General features: G+C 44.9%; 1 protein-coding gene across 1 annotated transcript in view; it reads right to left on the bottom strand.

Moving 5' to 3' along the window:
- mdn1 (midasin AAA ATPase 1) overlaps positions 1-15,719 on the bottom strand; it is a 197,742-nt gene that overhangs the window by 52,198 nt on the left and 129,825 nt on the right. The window contains exons 63-70 of the mRNA XM_085997622.1: positions 13,586-14,300; positions 11,332-11,493; positions 10,762-11,038; positions 8,079-8,314; positions 5,539-5,634; positions 5,324-5,418; positions 4,580-4,704; positions 3,030-3,179 (exon numbers count right to left, since the gene is read on the bottom strand). Of these exons, the coding sequence (XP_085853748.1) occupies positions 3,030-3,179; positions 4,580-4,704; positions 5,324-5,418; positions 5,539-5,634; positions 8,079-8,314; positions 10,762-11,038; positions 11,332-11,493; positions 13,586-14,300 (1,856 nt within the window). The remainder of the gene's footprint in view (positions 1-3,029; positions 3,180-4,579; positions 4,705-5,323; positions 5,419-5,538; positions 5,635-8,078; positions 8,315-10,761; positions 11,039-11,331; positions 11,494-13,585; positions 14,301-15,719) is intronic.

Here is a 15,719-nt window from a genome sequence, read left to right as displayed (position 1 = left end):
CGACCGGGGCTCCCGCACCTGTGGCCGTGCGACCGGGGCTCCCGCACCTGTGGCCGTGCGACCGGGGCTCCCGCACCTGTGGCCGTGCGATCGGGGCTCCCGCACCTGTGGCCGTGCGACCGGGGCTCCCGCACCTGTGGCCGTGCGATCGGGGCTCCCGCACCTGTGGCCGTGCGATCGGGGCTCCCGCACCTGTGGCCGTGCGATCGGGGCTCCCGCACCTGTGGCCGTGCGATCGGGGCTCCCGCACCTGTGGCCGTGCGATCGGGGCTCCCGCACCTGTGGCCGTGCGATCGGGGCTCCCGCACCTGTGGCCGTGCGATCGGGGCTCCCGCACCTGTGGCCGTGCGATCGGGGCTCCCGCACCTGTGGCCGTGCGATCGGGGCTCCCGCACCTGTGGCCGTGCGATCGGGGCTCCCGCACCTGTGGCCGTGCGATCGGGGCTCCCGCACCTGTGGCCGTGCGATCGGGGCTCCCGCACCTGTGGCCGTGCGATCGGGGCTCCCGCACCTGTGGCCGTGCGATCGGGGCTCCCGCACCTGTGGCCGTGCGATCGGGGCTCCCGCACCTGTGGCCGTGCGATCGGGGCTCCCGCACCTGTGGCCGTGCGATCGGGGCTCCCGCACCTGTGGCCGTGCGATCGGGGCTCCCGCACCTGTGGCCGTGCGATCGGGGCTCCCGCACCTGTGGCCGTGCGATCGGGGCTCCCGCACCTGTGGCCGTGCGATCGGGGCTCCCGCACCTGTGGCCGTGCGATCGGGGCTCCCGCACCTGTGGCCGTGCGATCGGGGCTCCCGCACCTGTGGCCGTGCGATCGGGGCTCCCGCACCTGTGGCCGTGCGATCGGGGCTCCCGCACCTGTGGCCGTGCGATCGGGGCTCCCGCACCTGTGGCCGTGCGATCGGGGCTCCCGCACCTGTGGCCGTGCGATCGGGGCTCCCGCACCTGTGGCCGTGCGATCGGGGCTCCCGCACCTGTGGCCGTGCGATCGGGGCTCCCGCACCTGTGGCCGTGCGATCGGGGCTCCCGCACCTGTGGCCGTGCGATCGGGGCTCCCGCACCTGTGGCCGTGCGATCGGGGCTCCCGTACCTGTGGCCGTGCGATCGGGGCTCCCCTACCTGTGGCCGTGCGATCGGGGCTCCCGTACCTGTGGCCGTGCGATCGGGGCTCCCGTACCTGTGGCCGTGCGATCGGGGCTCCCGTACCTGTGGCCGTGCGATCGGGGCTCCCGTACCTGTGGCCGTGCGATCGGGGCTCCCCTACCTGTGGCCGTGCGATCGGGGCTCCCGTACCTGTGGCCGTGCGATCGGGGCTCCCGTACCTGTGGCCGTGCGATCGGGGCTCCCGTACCTGTGGCCGTGTGATCGGGGCTCCCGTACCTGTGGCCGTGTGATCGGGGCTCCCGTACCTGTGGCCGTGTGATCGGGGCTCCCGTACCTGTGGCCGTGTGATCGGGGCTCCCGTACCTGTGGCCGTGTGATCGGGGCTCCCGTACCTGTGGCCGTGTGATCGGGGCTCCCGTACCTGTGGCCGTGTGATCGGGGCTCCCGTACCTGTGGCCGTGTGATCGGGGCTCCCGTACCTGTGGCCGTGTGATCGGGGCTCCCGTACCTGTGGCCGTGTGATCGGGGCTCCCGTACCTGTGGCCATGTGATCGGGGCTCCAGCACTTGTGGCCGTGTGATCGGGGCTCCAGCACTTGTGGCCGTGTGATCGGGGCTCCTGCACTTGTGGCCGTGCGATCGGGGCTCCAGCAATGTGGCTGTGTGGTCGAGTCCCCTGTACCTGTGGCTGTGTGACCGGGGATCCCACACCTGTGGCCGTATGACCGGGGCTCTCGTACTTGTGGCCGTGTGACCGGGGCTCCAGCACTTGTGGCCGTGTGACAGGGCTCCAGCACTTGTGGCCGTGTGACAGGGCTCTCATACCTTGGACTATTGTCACTCCATGGCCCTTCTTCTGGACTGAGGTCGGCCGATATATAAATTGCCTCGGTAGTTATACCTCTCCGTTATCCGGAATTTTTAATCAACTGGCACCATCCCGGTCCCGTAGGTGTCGGATACGAAAGAGTTTACTGTACTTAGTTGTAACTAAAGAAATGCTTTAAAAAAAAAAAAAAATCCACACACACATATTTGTACCCATGACCTCAGGCACTGCTGCACAAATAGCCCGTACATCAAATGAAGAGAAATGAAATATTAACATTTGCCTTTCTTCTCTCCGTTCTTTCTATTTTCTCACTCGACAAAAAAAACGTTATCTATTTAGGATAAATGGATTCAAGGAATAGGCAGCTCAAATGCTTAATTTCACCTTTGGAAAATTACTTTTGTACATCCATACTTCACCCTCACTGCCACTGAAACATTGAACTATGCCTTCATCAACTCTCCAGTACCTTCCGCACCAGCTTCACGAGCTCCATCTTACATAAACCGTGACTCATGCAGAACTCCACTGTTCATATTCCATCTCACAAAGTTCCATACACCCTTCACCCAGAACTCCACTGGCTCCCTGTCCTCAAGCACATGGACTTGGAAAGCCTAATCATCTTCAAATCTTTCCAGTCTTGTTCCACTTTATGTCTTCAATACACTCCAGCCCTACGTCCCAACGTATATCCTCTGCTCTTCAAACTCTGGTCTGCTGTGCATCCCCGACCCGCTTTCTCTCTACGACTGGTGAAAGAGCCTCAACACTTGAACACTTTCTAATCATCTTCAGTCTCCCAACCTTCAGAAACCTAAAAAGACCTCATCTCTTGAACTATGCTTCTGATCCCCTCCCTTAACTAGTCTTCCATTTCCCGCTCCACTGTCCTGTGTAATGCAATTTGGAGGCATTTAGTTACAAAACGGTGCTATTTGAATCCATGACTTTCTGGTCAGCAGACAAGTTATCTACAGCCTGCACTGCAAAGCAATCCTATGTTGCTTCTTAATAGAAGAAAACCCATTGAGACACATTTACCTAAACACTTTCAAAGAAATCCCATGCATTACGGGATGTAAATAATTACCTTTTCCCTCCTGCTCTGGCACTGCCAAAACATGACAATGGAACGTTAACAGCATTGACAGGCGAAAATGAAACTCTCCCAGGGTAGCTCCTTCAATGAAAGCTTGCAGTGTGCTGATCACCACCGACAATTTCATCTGCTCTTCCACCTCTGTTCAGAGTAATAAAAGCACAGGTTTAAAAAGAAACCTTACTTTTGCACTACATCGAGTACAAGATTTTCAGGAAGTTGGAACCAGAGTTTACTTTTTTTTTTAAATTAATGTGACTACATACAATAATACAAATCACTGTTGGCAATCTCATCACAGAAACACTTAAGACACTCAGCCTAAATTCCTCTCCCTGCTGTTTTAATGAAAGAGCTAACTTGGTCATTTGCCTCCCTCATTCTGCTCAACATGCATTCTGCTGGAAGGGCGGAACGATACAAGCCACACCACTGCAGTGACGGGAGACACTGGAAGTTGAGCAAGACCGTCAACGTAGTCCCTTCATTAGAAATCCAAGATGGTGCACTCTGTTACTTCTGGCATCCAGGGATGTACATCAAAAACTCAACTTTGTCAGCAGAATTCAAGCACCTGTCACAATTTGGCCCTAAAGCAAGATTTATTTTTAAATTTCCGATGAAAATGGCAGTGTGTGAATACATCAATACAAGAGTCAACTTTTACAGGTAGCTTTTCTACTGGGAACCTCCATTCAAGGCCTCAAGCCAGTCAGGGGGTCCAAACAGTGGAAATGTGTCAGATGGGGCAAAAGCAGAACTGAAGCGGAGGATCTTCAGGACATTTCTGAAGGCACAGAGAGGGGTGGCAGGGCAGAAATGATGGGAGAGAGAATTGCAGTGGGTGGAGCAAGGTGGCTAACACAACACCAAGATCCATTAGTACTAGCAGCTTAAAATATATTCAAAATTACTAAGAACATGGATGTAAATTTTACATGTGACCCTGAAGCTCCATGGTATCTGCAAGACAAAAAGCTTGAACACCCCTGTAAGAGATGGCAACTGAAAAATTGTGAAATATGATTTTACATGGTAGTTGGCTGTTCAGCACTTCATTTTTCAGCCAACTAAAAATAATCTATTCAGGAACATGCAGCTTTTGCATTTAAAATGGTTAAATGTTTGGATATAGTGTACTAGCATAACAAACTTTATCCAAAAAACACTGGCGATGCTGATTACACATTCATAGCAACTTACATTCTGTAAATTCAAACAGAAATCTTGACAATCTCAATACTGTTCACTAGAATCAGTTACGTTTGACTTTGTTAACTGATAATTAAAAACAATTAACAGTATACATCACCCCACCCAAGACACTCATTCAACATAATCAAACAGTTCAACTACACAGTTATCTGATCAAATCCGTAACATGCACGTGATTGATGGCAGTTTCAAATATCAAATTCTGAAGACTGAAATGCTCAACTTTAACACTGTAAACTGAGGTGGCTCTGAAACAGCCATACGTAATGAACTGCCTTCTGAATTTCATCACTTTATTCAAGAAAATAAATGCAATGCCGCACTACCTTGCAAAGTTTCTTCCGCTTGTTCCTGAAGGTATTTTTCAATTAACTGGTATATTGAAAACCAATGCTTGGTTGATTTTTCCATATGTCTTTTCATCACATTGTTAAGACTACTAGACCAGCAACTGGGGACAGAGATTAAACATGTAAGTCAGGATTTATCGAAGGCTGGGGAACAATGCTCAAACTCTCAGCTCATATTTAAAACAGCGCAAGAATCTAGGAGGATTTTTTTTTTTTTTTTTTTTTAAATATATAAAAACTGGCAATTGCAAACTGGAGTCTTCCAACATATGTCTGAAAACTCCAGGAGAGGTGGTGAAAAACTGGCAGAAAAGAAAATATATAAACATTATAAAGAATTTTTTCCCTTCATTTCTGTGTCATCCTACTATGCATTAGAACTGAAAAACACAAAAATCCAGATTATCTATCCTCAAACTGGAGTACAATATTGGGGTTGCAATAATGACTAGTAAAATCAGTAGTCTTCTTGATCTAACCACCTCTATAGGACCAGAATCGCCGGTAGTTTAAAAGCTGATTATGGGAAAATAATGGAAAGTGGATTACTTCTAATGTTATTACCGCAGTGATGGTAGATTCTACACCAGGGTTTTAAGACATAAAATGTGTTTTGCATCACTTCAATTCCCAGCAATATGCTGCTACAGAAAAGGTGCATCAAACTAAGCCAAAAATCACCATTTGTCTTAAGTTCTTGACCAATATAATGATTCTTACTTTAGCTCCAGTTTGCGCCACTGGATAATCAGTTGGCTGACAGTATCGAGGTGCTGCCGTAAGGACACAGATCGACTTGCATTCTCTTCCCAGTCCTGCAAAATAGAAATGGTTGGTTCTTTCAGAAGGAGTTGAAAATTGTCTCGAGATTAACCGCCACTGGCACACAGGTTTTGTCGGATTGGAGGGGAAAGTTGATGAGAGGAATGGCTCACCTGGGATTTGCTCAGGAGGATCTCCATACCATTTAAGAATTTCGCCAGAGCGCTCGAAACAGGAAATCTTCTAATTCTATCCATTACGACCAACAGCTGTAAAACAAAAATCATACTGTACTGAACTTCACGCCAAAAAACTTCAGACCACACAAAGCAAGGCAGAATAGTCTAACCTCCTGCTGCCAAACTGAGGCTCAAAAGCTCCTAATAAATTATATGTTACTAGGGGCAATTAAACAAAGCATTAGAAGAAAACTGAAAAAATGGCATCGATTGCTAGAAATACACAGCAGACAAACACTTCGAGTTGAGACTCATCAACAGAGATAGTTCTTAAGGGGTTCAATCTGAAATGTTCATATTTGCTCTGCAGATGTTGGTGGATATATTGGCCCGGATTTTGCGGTCAGCGGTGAAGTGACGGCGCTTGCCACTGACCTTGAAGAAAGCTACCCACAAAGATCTAGTGATCTCTGCGGCGTGGATTTCATCTTTCCCGACGTTAGTTTGATTCTGGTGCCCACTCTAGGTGATCTCTGGCATCCAGCAACAATGATGTCATCAAACAGCCAATCACACTGAAGAATTTTCCAGACAGCAAACCAGGAAGTAAAATGCACTGATTATCCATCACTTTTTATAAATTTTACAGAGAGCGAAATAAAGTTTGGGATACACACATGGGATTAAGATAGAAGCTGAAATAACCATTTTATTATATTAAAACCTATGGAATTTTTATCAATGGAAAAATTTGACATTCCACAAATATAAAGTTCATTTTTCAGGGCCAGAGAGGTTGTTCAGCAGTAGTTATGATTTAGTATGCCGTTAAAAACCCAGTTACACCTCATTTAACAAGGCTTAACTTTTTCACGGGGTTTTTAACAGTGATATTACAGCTTAAAAGGGGAAGTTCACGTCAGTTCAAGTGATTTCTAAAGATTGGCGTTTGCGGTGACTTCAACAGCACACCTGGTGGAGGAGCAGGGAATCACTGACGGCAACTTCTGGATTTCCACGTTTAACTGCGCATGCGCGGACGCCAGAGGTTGCTGTCAGTTTCACAGTAATGACAGCGAACGCTGACATTTTCGCTGTCATTACAACAGCAAAATCCGGGCCATTGCGTATTTCTACCGTAACTAATAAAGACAATAATGTTGCAGTTGCACATTCTTTTTCACTGCTATCATAATAGCTCATTCCCTTTCCTCTCGCAACCGTTTCTATCTATCAAGAGTCTTTATTTAGCCTTTCTATCGAGTGAAAGAAAATTTCCAAAACCAGCATGATTCAGACTGCTGAAGTCTGTCCCTTTAAGATACCACATGTAATGGTCAAAGGAAAATTAAGTAATCTAAGCCAGCTCTTATTGGGGGAGACTATGGCACAAAGCTTCCAACAATTTGTTAGCACTAAAAGGCTACAATGATGGTAAATTTCCATACTGGTGAGTGCTTTCCTCAGGCACACTCCAGGCGTACAATAGGAAGAGATTTACTCTGCAACTACCCTTCTATCTGACCCTGGAATGCCGAACGCAGTCAATTTTGTTCCCAGTGCTGATAAGAATTCTGATCTTCAGATGAGGGTTATGAAGGAACAGTAAAGACACTGAGTACTTTGCCTCTCTTTTCACAGAATGTGGTAGTGGGATTGAAAGGGTTCAAGAGGAGGAAGTGGAGCAATTAAACAGGATAACTACAGGTAAGGGAACAGTACTAAAATAAAATTGTTGGAACTTCAAAGTTGAGAAGACAACAGGCCCAGATGATATGCATGCTGGAAAGCCAAGGGAAGTTGGAGGGAAAGCAAAGCCTCTGATCACAATCTTTCAAACATCCTTGAATACGGAAGTTGGGCCAGAGAACCGAGGTGGAGTCATGGTAACATCTCTGTTCAAAAAGGGATAAACTGATGTGTATTCAGACATGTCTGACTGGGCATGGTTGAATTTCTAAAGTTAACTGTGCTCATTTATCTTGTCTTGAATAATGCAGAAACATGGTGCAGCTATTCCTCAATACTGAAGGGGCTATTGCATTTTACACATTATTTGAATCCTAAAACAAATGTTGGTGCTTACACACTAGCCCAACTACAAAGGCACTTGGTTTACTTTGATGCAGCAATGCATTGCATAGGTCAGTGCCAAAGGGCACACTAGATGACCAGAAGTAAACTGTGGTACGCACTGTGCAAAGTGGAAAATTCCAAATTGTGCTTTTGCCCTTTCCATGTTAATTGCCATTTGTTTATTTTCCGCCCGCTTTAAAACAAAAGCTGTGCTTTATCCCTGTCACATGGCGATGTCTGATGCGAGGAGAAAAGAGCCACTGGCTGGAGAAAATCCAACTAGCGCAATGGCGCAGATCTGGGGCTTTGACATGGGAGCTGGAGATAACGTGTTCCAAGATCATGTTAAACATTGGAACGACATTTTCACGTGCACGCTCAGCACATTCACAACGACAAGCTGGGCTAAAGTCCGACAATGTGAAGGGTGCGGAATGCAGCGACTGGATTCTCCTTACCTGCAGCAGAGCTGGATGGTCAGGCCAATCCATCAGCAATTCTTTCACCTTTTGGGTGAAGTTTCTTAGGACAGGCTGACACTTCTTGGCCTCCTGGATATTTGGATGTTGATAGAAGTCGTAAGTATCTTCCTGCGGCAGGTTGAGCTCAGAGGTTTCTTCACCCCCAACAAAGTTTTGGATGAGGGAACTGACCAGCAACTGACTGCCATGAAGCTGTCCACTCAAGGAAGCATCTAACCCAAAAGTAAACAAATATTACACTATGAGTACAATACAATTAACCATTTATGGTCAAACAAAAATATTACAACTGTAACGCTTCCAGATCAAGTTCCAAATTTTCACACTATTGCCAAAGTTTACTTCAATTTTTAATTACGTTTGTTCACAATTCTTGAGAAATAACGGCACAGAAATTCTATTCCAGAAATTTTGCACTGTGTATGTTCATTAGATAGCCAGTGTTCTCTCCATAACTAGGTATACATTTTATAAATAAGTACAGTAATTAGGCAGTGACTAATATTTTCATACATCTGGATCCATGAGGGCATGAACTGAAGCAAAAAAACAGATTTGCCTTTATAAAAATGCTTCATTATAACTTAAAAAACAATCAAAGTACTTTCCATATAATGGATTGTTTTAAAAAGTGCAATTACTTTGCACACAAGATCTCACAAACCGAGACTGAGTGATAATTAAATTGTTTTTGATGACATTTATTGAGGGAGAAACATGGGAATGGCTAGACGAAAAAATACCAAGATCCATCTAATCCGCCTTCTACCATCATGGTAGTCACATGATACAACAGAAATGGAGCTGTGCACTATTAAGAGCAATCGATCTCTATTCATTAACAGACCCAGGCACGAGGCGAGGAAACCTGTGGTGGAGAGCTTTGGCAACCAGTCACCTGCTCCTCCCAAGCACGCTACACTTAGCATAGGTCATGTTTTCAATTACTCACACACTGCGTCCCAAATTGTCGGAAAGAAATCCATCTAATTTGCATTTGAATTAATCAATACCGGTCAGCTTCCAACATCTCCCTAGGGAGCCTGTTCCATAGATTTACCACGCAAATGTGTTCTGAATTTAAACCTTCAAGTGCTGGTTCTACTGTTCTGGCCAAGATGAAACATCTTGGTCGACATTATCTAGTCCTTTTAGAATGCTAAAAACAGCAATCAGATCACTTCTCGACCTCTTTTCCAGTGAGAACATGCCCAATTTACATAACTCGCTCCTCATAATCCAATCCCGTCATCCCCTCAATCATTCTGGTTACTCTATTCTGTATCCTCTCAATAGCAGCAATATCCTTTCTGTACAGAGGCGACCAGAACTGTACTCAGTATTCCAAGTGTAGTCGCACAAATTATTTATTAAGTGGCAGGATTACCTCACTATTTCAGCTCAATATTAACCTGTGAATACATCCCAACATCTTTAAATTTTCCAGCATTTTCTGTTTGTGTTAATTAATTCTCGAAGGGTCATCGACTTGAAATGTAAACTCTTTCTCTCTCCAGATGCTGCCTGACCAGCTGAGTATTTCCAGCATTTCCTGTTTTTATTTCAGATTTCCAGCATCCGCAGTATTTTGCTTTTGTATTTGATGTGTTTCACTCACCGCTACCGAGCATTGTTGCAATAGTTTCAATTTCTTTCATTTTTCCATGCACCTTATTTTCTTTCCATTTAAGTAATAGCTCCTTCCTGTTTCTTATTTGTCTCCATGTGAAGCACTTTGCATTTCTCTACATTGAATTTCATCTGCCACCTACCCAAGTATATTCAAATCCACCTGTAGCTCATCCAGTTCAGCTCTGGAGCCCATGACCTTCATTGGCTTTGCAGCTTCTGCAAATTTAGCCATTGTGCTCGTGACTCCGAGCTCCAAACCATTTATGGATGTTGGCCAGGAAATGGAGAACCACCCCAGCTCATCTTGGAATAGTGTCACGGGATCTTCTATACTCATCTTAACCACGAACAGCAGGAGGGATGTCAGTTTAACTCTATACCCGAAAGGCAGCACCTTGCAAGGTAGCACTGGACTATCAGCCTACATCATGTTCTCAAGTGCAGACTGAACCCACAACTTTTTAAACTCAGGAGGAGAGAGTGCCACCAACTGAGCAAAGCTGAGAGGGCTCATCAACTTTAATTCCACTCCTATTAGTATTCTGGAGTTAATGCCTCCAGTGGTTATGAAAGCAATTTTAAAAATGGTAAAAATTGAATTACGAACAATAACGGACGGGAAAAGGCCCTCTGGTCCATCCCGCCTGTCTCACACAATGGAGATACCTTGTGTACATAAATTAATGAGCCAGGAATAACATTTTCTCTTTGTGCAATTTATTTCCTGCTCCTTTTCTCCTACTATAGATCCTCACAACCTTATTAAGCCAAGCAGACAAGTGGGACACCTACTCCTTTGTTACACAATAGTGCTGCTGACATATTAGGTGCCTGGAGTTTCAATTTTCTCCCTCTCCTTGTGAAGCACCAGGCTGATTTCACCAACAAATTCCCACGGCACCATACACCCAACGTCACACTGCGCTGGCATCACAGTACTTTCCTTTTTACAGATTTGAAAAATACTCTGTAGAATATCCGAAAATATATTGCAAAACGCAATTCTGAAATAATTCTGCATACTCACCCATTAAAGAATAGAACCGGGTAATTAGCACGGCAGCTGTGCGATAAGAGGACACAAAAGCACCAAGGTAATCGCTACACTGATGTGCTGGCGCAGTCTGGTGGTACCACACAGTTTGTGCAAATCCTAAATACATTTGCTGATGAATTTTTATGATCATTTGAATTGAACTCTGCGATATGGGAGCAGCGTCAGCCGTTTTGACCACTGTGCTCGCGACTTCAGTGTCCATCTCTTCTTGTTCAAGACTGGGCTGGGATGTGATATCAGAAAAATCCTACAGAAAGCAAAAAAAATTGTTTTGAAGAGCAGAATGTTGCAGAATTCTAGCTGTGCTTTTTTACAGAACCTAAGAGACCACCATATTAAGCCATTTCAGAACAGCGCAGTTCAAAACTATCCAACTTTAAAAGTAAAATGAAATAAATTATGACTCAAAGCATGGAAAGTAAACTGACCTTTTGAAAAATAGATTATAATTCAAAACAAATGTAGAGTCTCAGTGTGCACAATAATCTCTTCATAAAAATTCAAAATAAACTTGGGAGAAAACATAATATTCCACATTACCTTGGCATATTGCGGGAAATTCTGTCTGAACTCCCTTTCCTCTTCCTCCTCCTCAGACAGGCCTGACCCATGCTGCTTGCTCTTGTACCGGTACAGGCTGGCTTCCTGCTCCTCTTTCACTCTCCTACGTTCTTCTTGCTCATCCCAGGCATTTACCATTGCCTTTAATACAAGACAAAATGAATTACAATTTTAACTTTTTGTAAATTAGGTTGTTCCATTACCTGCCTGCCATAATGAAGATACTACTTCAGTTTTGAACTCGTCAGCTGATGCACATTTTAGACAGCTTTGTTTATTCTGGCCCGAACTACACATCTTAACCCAACCTCAAAAAAAGCTTTCCTTACTGCACTGGCAGTATTATTTCCCATAACAGTCAATCTCACGGCTAAAGTTTTTAATTACATAATTTACACCACTTTTTGGCAAACAGAGAATTGTGCACTCATTAGTCTCAACCCAGGTTTAGTTGGCAATCAAATTAATTTCAATTGTAGCCTTATAATCATCAGAAAGACAGTTTCATGCCATCGGCCTCAGCTGTATTCCAACCAGAGGTGAAAGGACAATGTCCAAACCACCGCAGCACCCAATCTCCTGAGACTGTAGCATTAAACCAGAACTTAGGCTGGATCATACCAAGAAAAATCCCACTATAGTGCGGTCTAATTTTGGCTTAAATTAGGTTTAAAACTACAACATTTTGCTCCTCGTCTGGTGCTTCGTTAATCCTGCAATTTTCACCTACTGTATTTCCAATATAATATTAAACATATTGTACTAGGTCACCACCCATTCTGCAGCATTGCCATCACATTTACTAAATGTAACCAAGGTGATCAGAGGAATGCAAATACAACTGTCTAAATACACACATCACCTTTAAGATCAATAGAAATGGCAAAATAACCCAATTTTATCTCTTTCCTCATTAGTGTCTCTCATTCTGCTTCTGAAAGCAGTGGCTCACGCCAAGTGTGATGCCACCTTGCTCAGGTGATAATTCTTCACAGGAGCCTAAAAGCAAGGAGAATTGGCAGCTCAGCTGGCCCTGGGAGACGGACAGCTCGGCCTCATCTCGCCAATCTCTACGTGCAGCGTTTCCTGGACAGTGGTCAGGAAAGAACCACAGCCAAATTTTCCCCACCTTGCTTTTTAAAAAAAAAGAATAAATATTGTTCTTGGGATGTGAGGAAGACAGTATTTATTACCCATCCTTCGTTGCCCTGAAGGCAGTCAGAGTCATCCACATAGTGTGACTGGACCACACGTAGGCTAGACCAGGCAGAGGCGACAGGTTACTTTACGTGAAAGGCAGTGAATCAGTTGGGTTTTTACAACAATCCGGCAGCTTTCATGGTTATTTTCTGGTGTTGGTTTACAAATCACCAGATTTATTGAATTCAATTGCACAACTATGTGATGGGATTTGAACTCAACCTCTGGGTTGCTGGTCCAGTACCAGAATGACCAGGCTACTGCATCCATCAAAACAGTTTGGGGATACTGATGTCAAACTTAGTGCCCCAGTCATCACTCAAGACCAGAGACCACCTTGATCTGTATGGCTCAACAAACACTAACTATCAGAAATGCCTTGCTATCTAAAAAATATTCTAGACATTAAAGGTTATGTTGTAAATGCATCTTATCAAGTTCCAAAATTTCAACACGAATTAAACCTGATGAGAAATCCTTTGAATTTACAGCTCAAAAAAAAAATTTAAATAGAGAAACATGGATGGGGAAGAAGAGAAAATAGATGGGAAAATCAGTTAGGATTTCCACTCATCACTATCTAATGATCATAGTTGAAATTGCATGTGGAGGTTGGCGAGGCCAGGTCTGGGTGCAGCTGTGATGTCCATCAGTATTTACTGCACAGGTTCACACATGGAGAACAGACAAATGGAGGACGCACCAGAGAATGGTTGGTGTTTAAGTCACTGCCAAGAAAAGGGGAGGGGGGAAGGAAGTGAGCAGGGAGGGGGAAGGGAAGATGAGTGGGGGTAGGGAAGTAAGAGAGCAGGAAAAAGTGGCCGGGGGGGGGGGGGGGGGGGGGGGGGGTGGTGGGAGAAAAAAAAGAGGGGAGGAAGAAAAGAACTGGAAGATTTTCAATGATTTGATAAAACCATGATAGATGTAGAGACAAGATTTTCTCAAACTATTTGGTGGACAACGTGCACTTTGGTATTTTCATTTCCCAATATGTAAACATACACGGGATTATAAAAGGATCAAATCTAATTACTTGACAGATGTGCCTGAGAAGTTGCAGTGACGCCTGATCCAGTTGGCCCACTGAAAGTACATGACAGCGCAGATACAGCAGCGCATTCATTAGCAGCTCCTCTTGTGTTGGCAGTGACCTTTGTTCCTTAGCCAGAGACTTTTCATCCAACGATGCTGACAAGTTCTTACTCAAGAACTGACTAAGCCCTTTGAGGGTGTCCATGGAGGTCTTTGAACATAATGCATCTGCATGAGCAAGGTAGGTCGGGAATGAAAAGCTGATGGAAGGGAAGGCCAAAAGGCAAGTGACAAGTCGAGTGAGATCAGCCTGTTTAACAAGCTTATTATTTAATGACAGGTGAACTTCGGATGCCAAAAGTCTCATGCCGTGTTGCATCTGCACAATGGCAGCATGTAGGGGATCCACGACATCAGGATATTGACTGTACTCTTCTGCGATTCGCCTCCTGAACTGGTGGTGGGATTGCTGCCAAGCTGCCTCTTCATGGAGTATGGTCTGGATGTTCTGACGCGACTTAGACCGCTTTGCCAGAAGGAGTTGCAGCAGTCGGGAGAGGAGGGTTTTAACTTTGGAGCTCTGTGCAATACTGTTCACATAGTGGTGGATGTCCTGGTAGAGATAATCATACTGAGGCACATTAGGACGGTGCGCTTGTTTTCTGGATAGTACCGCAATCTGCTCTTTCAGATGATTGATTCTTTGTTGCAAAAACCTAGGTCATGTAAAACAAAAATATTACTTTATTACAAAAAGAAAATACTGCAGATGCTGGAAAGCTGAAATAAACACAGAAAATGCTGGAAATACTCAGGTCAGGCAGCATCTGTGAAGAGAGAAACAGAGTTAACGTTTCAGGTCGATGACCTTTTGGACAAAGGTCATCGACCTGAAACGTTAACTCTGTTTCTCTCTTCACAGATGCTGCCTGACCTGCTGAGTATTTCCAGCATTTTCTGTTTTTATATTACTTTATTTGTTGAGTTGGTGGAACACAGGAGAATAACACAATTGGCCAGGTCTCATTTAATGGCCTAGAGTATCACACAAAATATTCTATGGTATTGCAAGTTCTTCAAAAGACCTTCAAATCAGCTTTTGGTATTATATTTCAGATTTAAAAGACAAATTAACTTTAGCTTTTGTCCCTGCCACACCCACTTAAAAAAAACCTCACATTTAGGTGCCCTCTTATCACATACATCCAACTGTCAAGTGTCTTCTCAGAAATCTGCCAATCAGCAGTGCTGAAATCACATTCTTCTACTCCAACTCATGACCTCAAAATTATCCAACTCATGGTATTACATTCCTCCGATAGGCTTTCAAACCCAAGTTTGCTGGTCACCTAATCGCCACTTTCTGATTTTCTCTCCCACTCCCATCAATCTGCACGATGGACTTTGGCCCTCTAACTATGTTCATCAATAAAATCAATGGTGCAGGAAAGCAGTTTCGGGTGATGTTTTTATTCATTCACAGGATGCGGGCGCCACTGGCAATGCCAGCATTTATTGCTCATCCCCAATTGCCCTTTGCTAGGCTATTTCAGCGGGCAGTTAAGAGACAACCACATTGCTGTGGGTCTGGAGTCACATATAGGCCAGACCGGGTAAGGACGGCAGATTTCCTTTCCTAAAGGATATTAGTGAACCAGATGGGTTTTTACGACAATCCGATAGTTTCATGGTCCATTACTAGCTTTTTTATTCAAGGTTTACTTAATTAACTGAATTTCCCAGCTGCCTTGGTGGGATTTGAACTCGTGTCTCCAGATCATTAGTCCAGGCCTCTGGATTACTAGTCCAGTAACATTCCACTATGCTGCAACAAGCCTATAAACACTTCATAAACCCTAGCACTGCCCCTAGCACAAAGCTCCAAAGGCATGAGCTGCAGATAAGTCTTACTTGCTCAACATCTGAACATATCTGCTCTCAAAAATGTTGCTTAAAAAAACTCCGTGGAGGTACACTCTAAATCTTGTAAAAATTTATATAATGAATTGACTCGCACATAAACTCCATTACATCTAGAAATTACTTTACTCAGTTAGTTCCCACTGCTTTTAACTTTGAGAGCAAAATCTCACACACACAAGTCCATAATTCTCAATACAGGTAGTTCCCAACCT

This window comes from Somniosus microcephalus, chromosome 9 (assembly GCF_052327205.1).
Source record: "Somniosus microcephalus isolate GS21.2 chromosome 9, FLI_Smic_1.0, whole genome shotgun sequence".
Lineage (NCBI taxonomy): Eukaryota > Metazoa > Chordata > Chondrichthyes > Squaliformes > Somniosidae > Somniosus > Somniosus microcephalus.
This window is presented reverse-complemented; position numbering and strand designations above follow the sequence as displayed.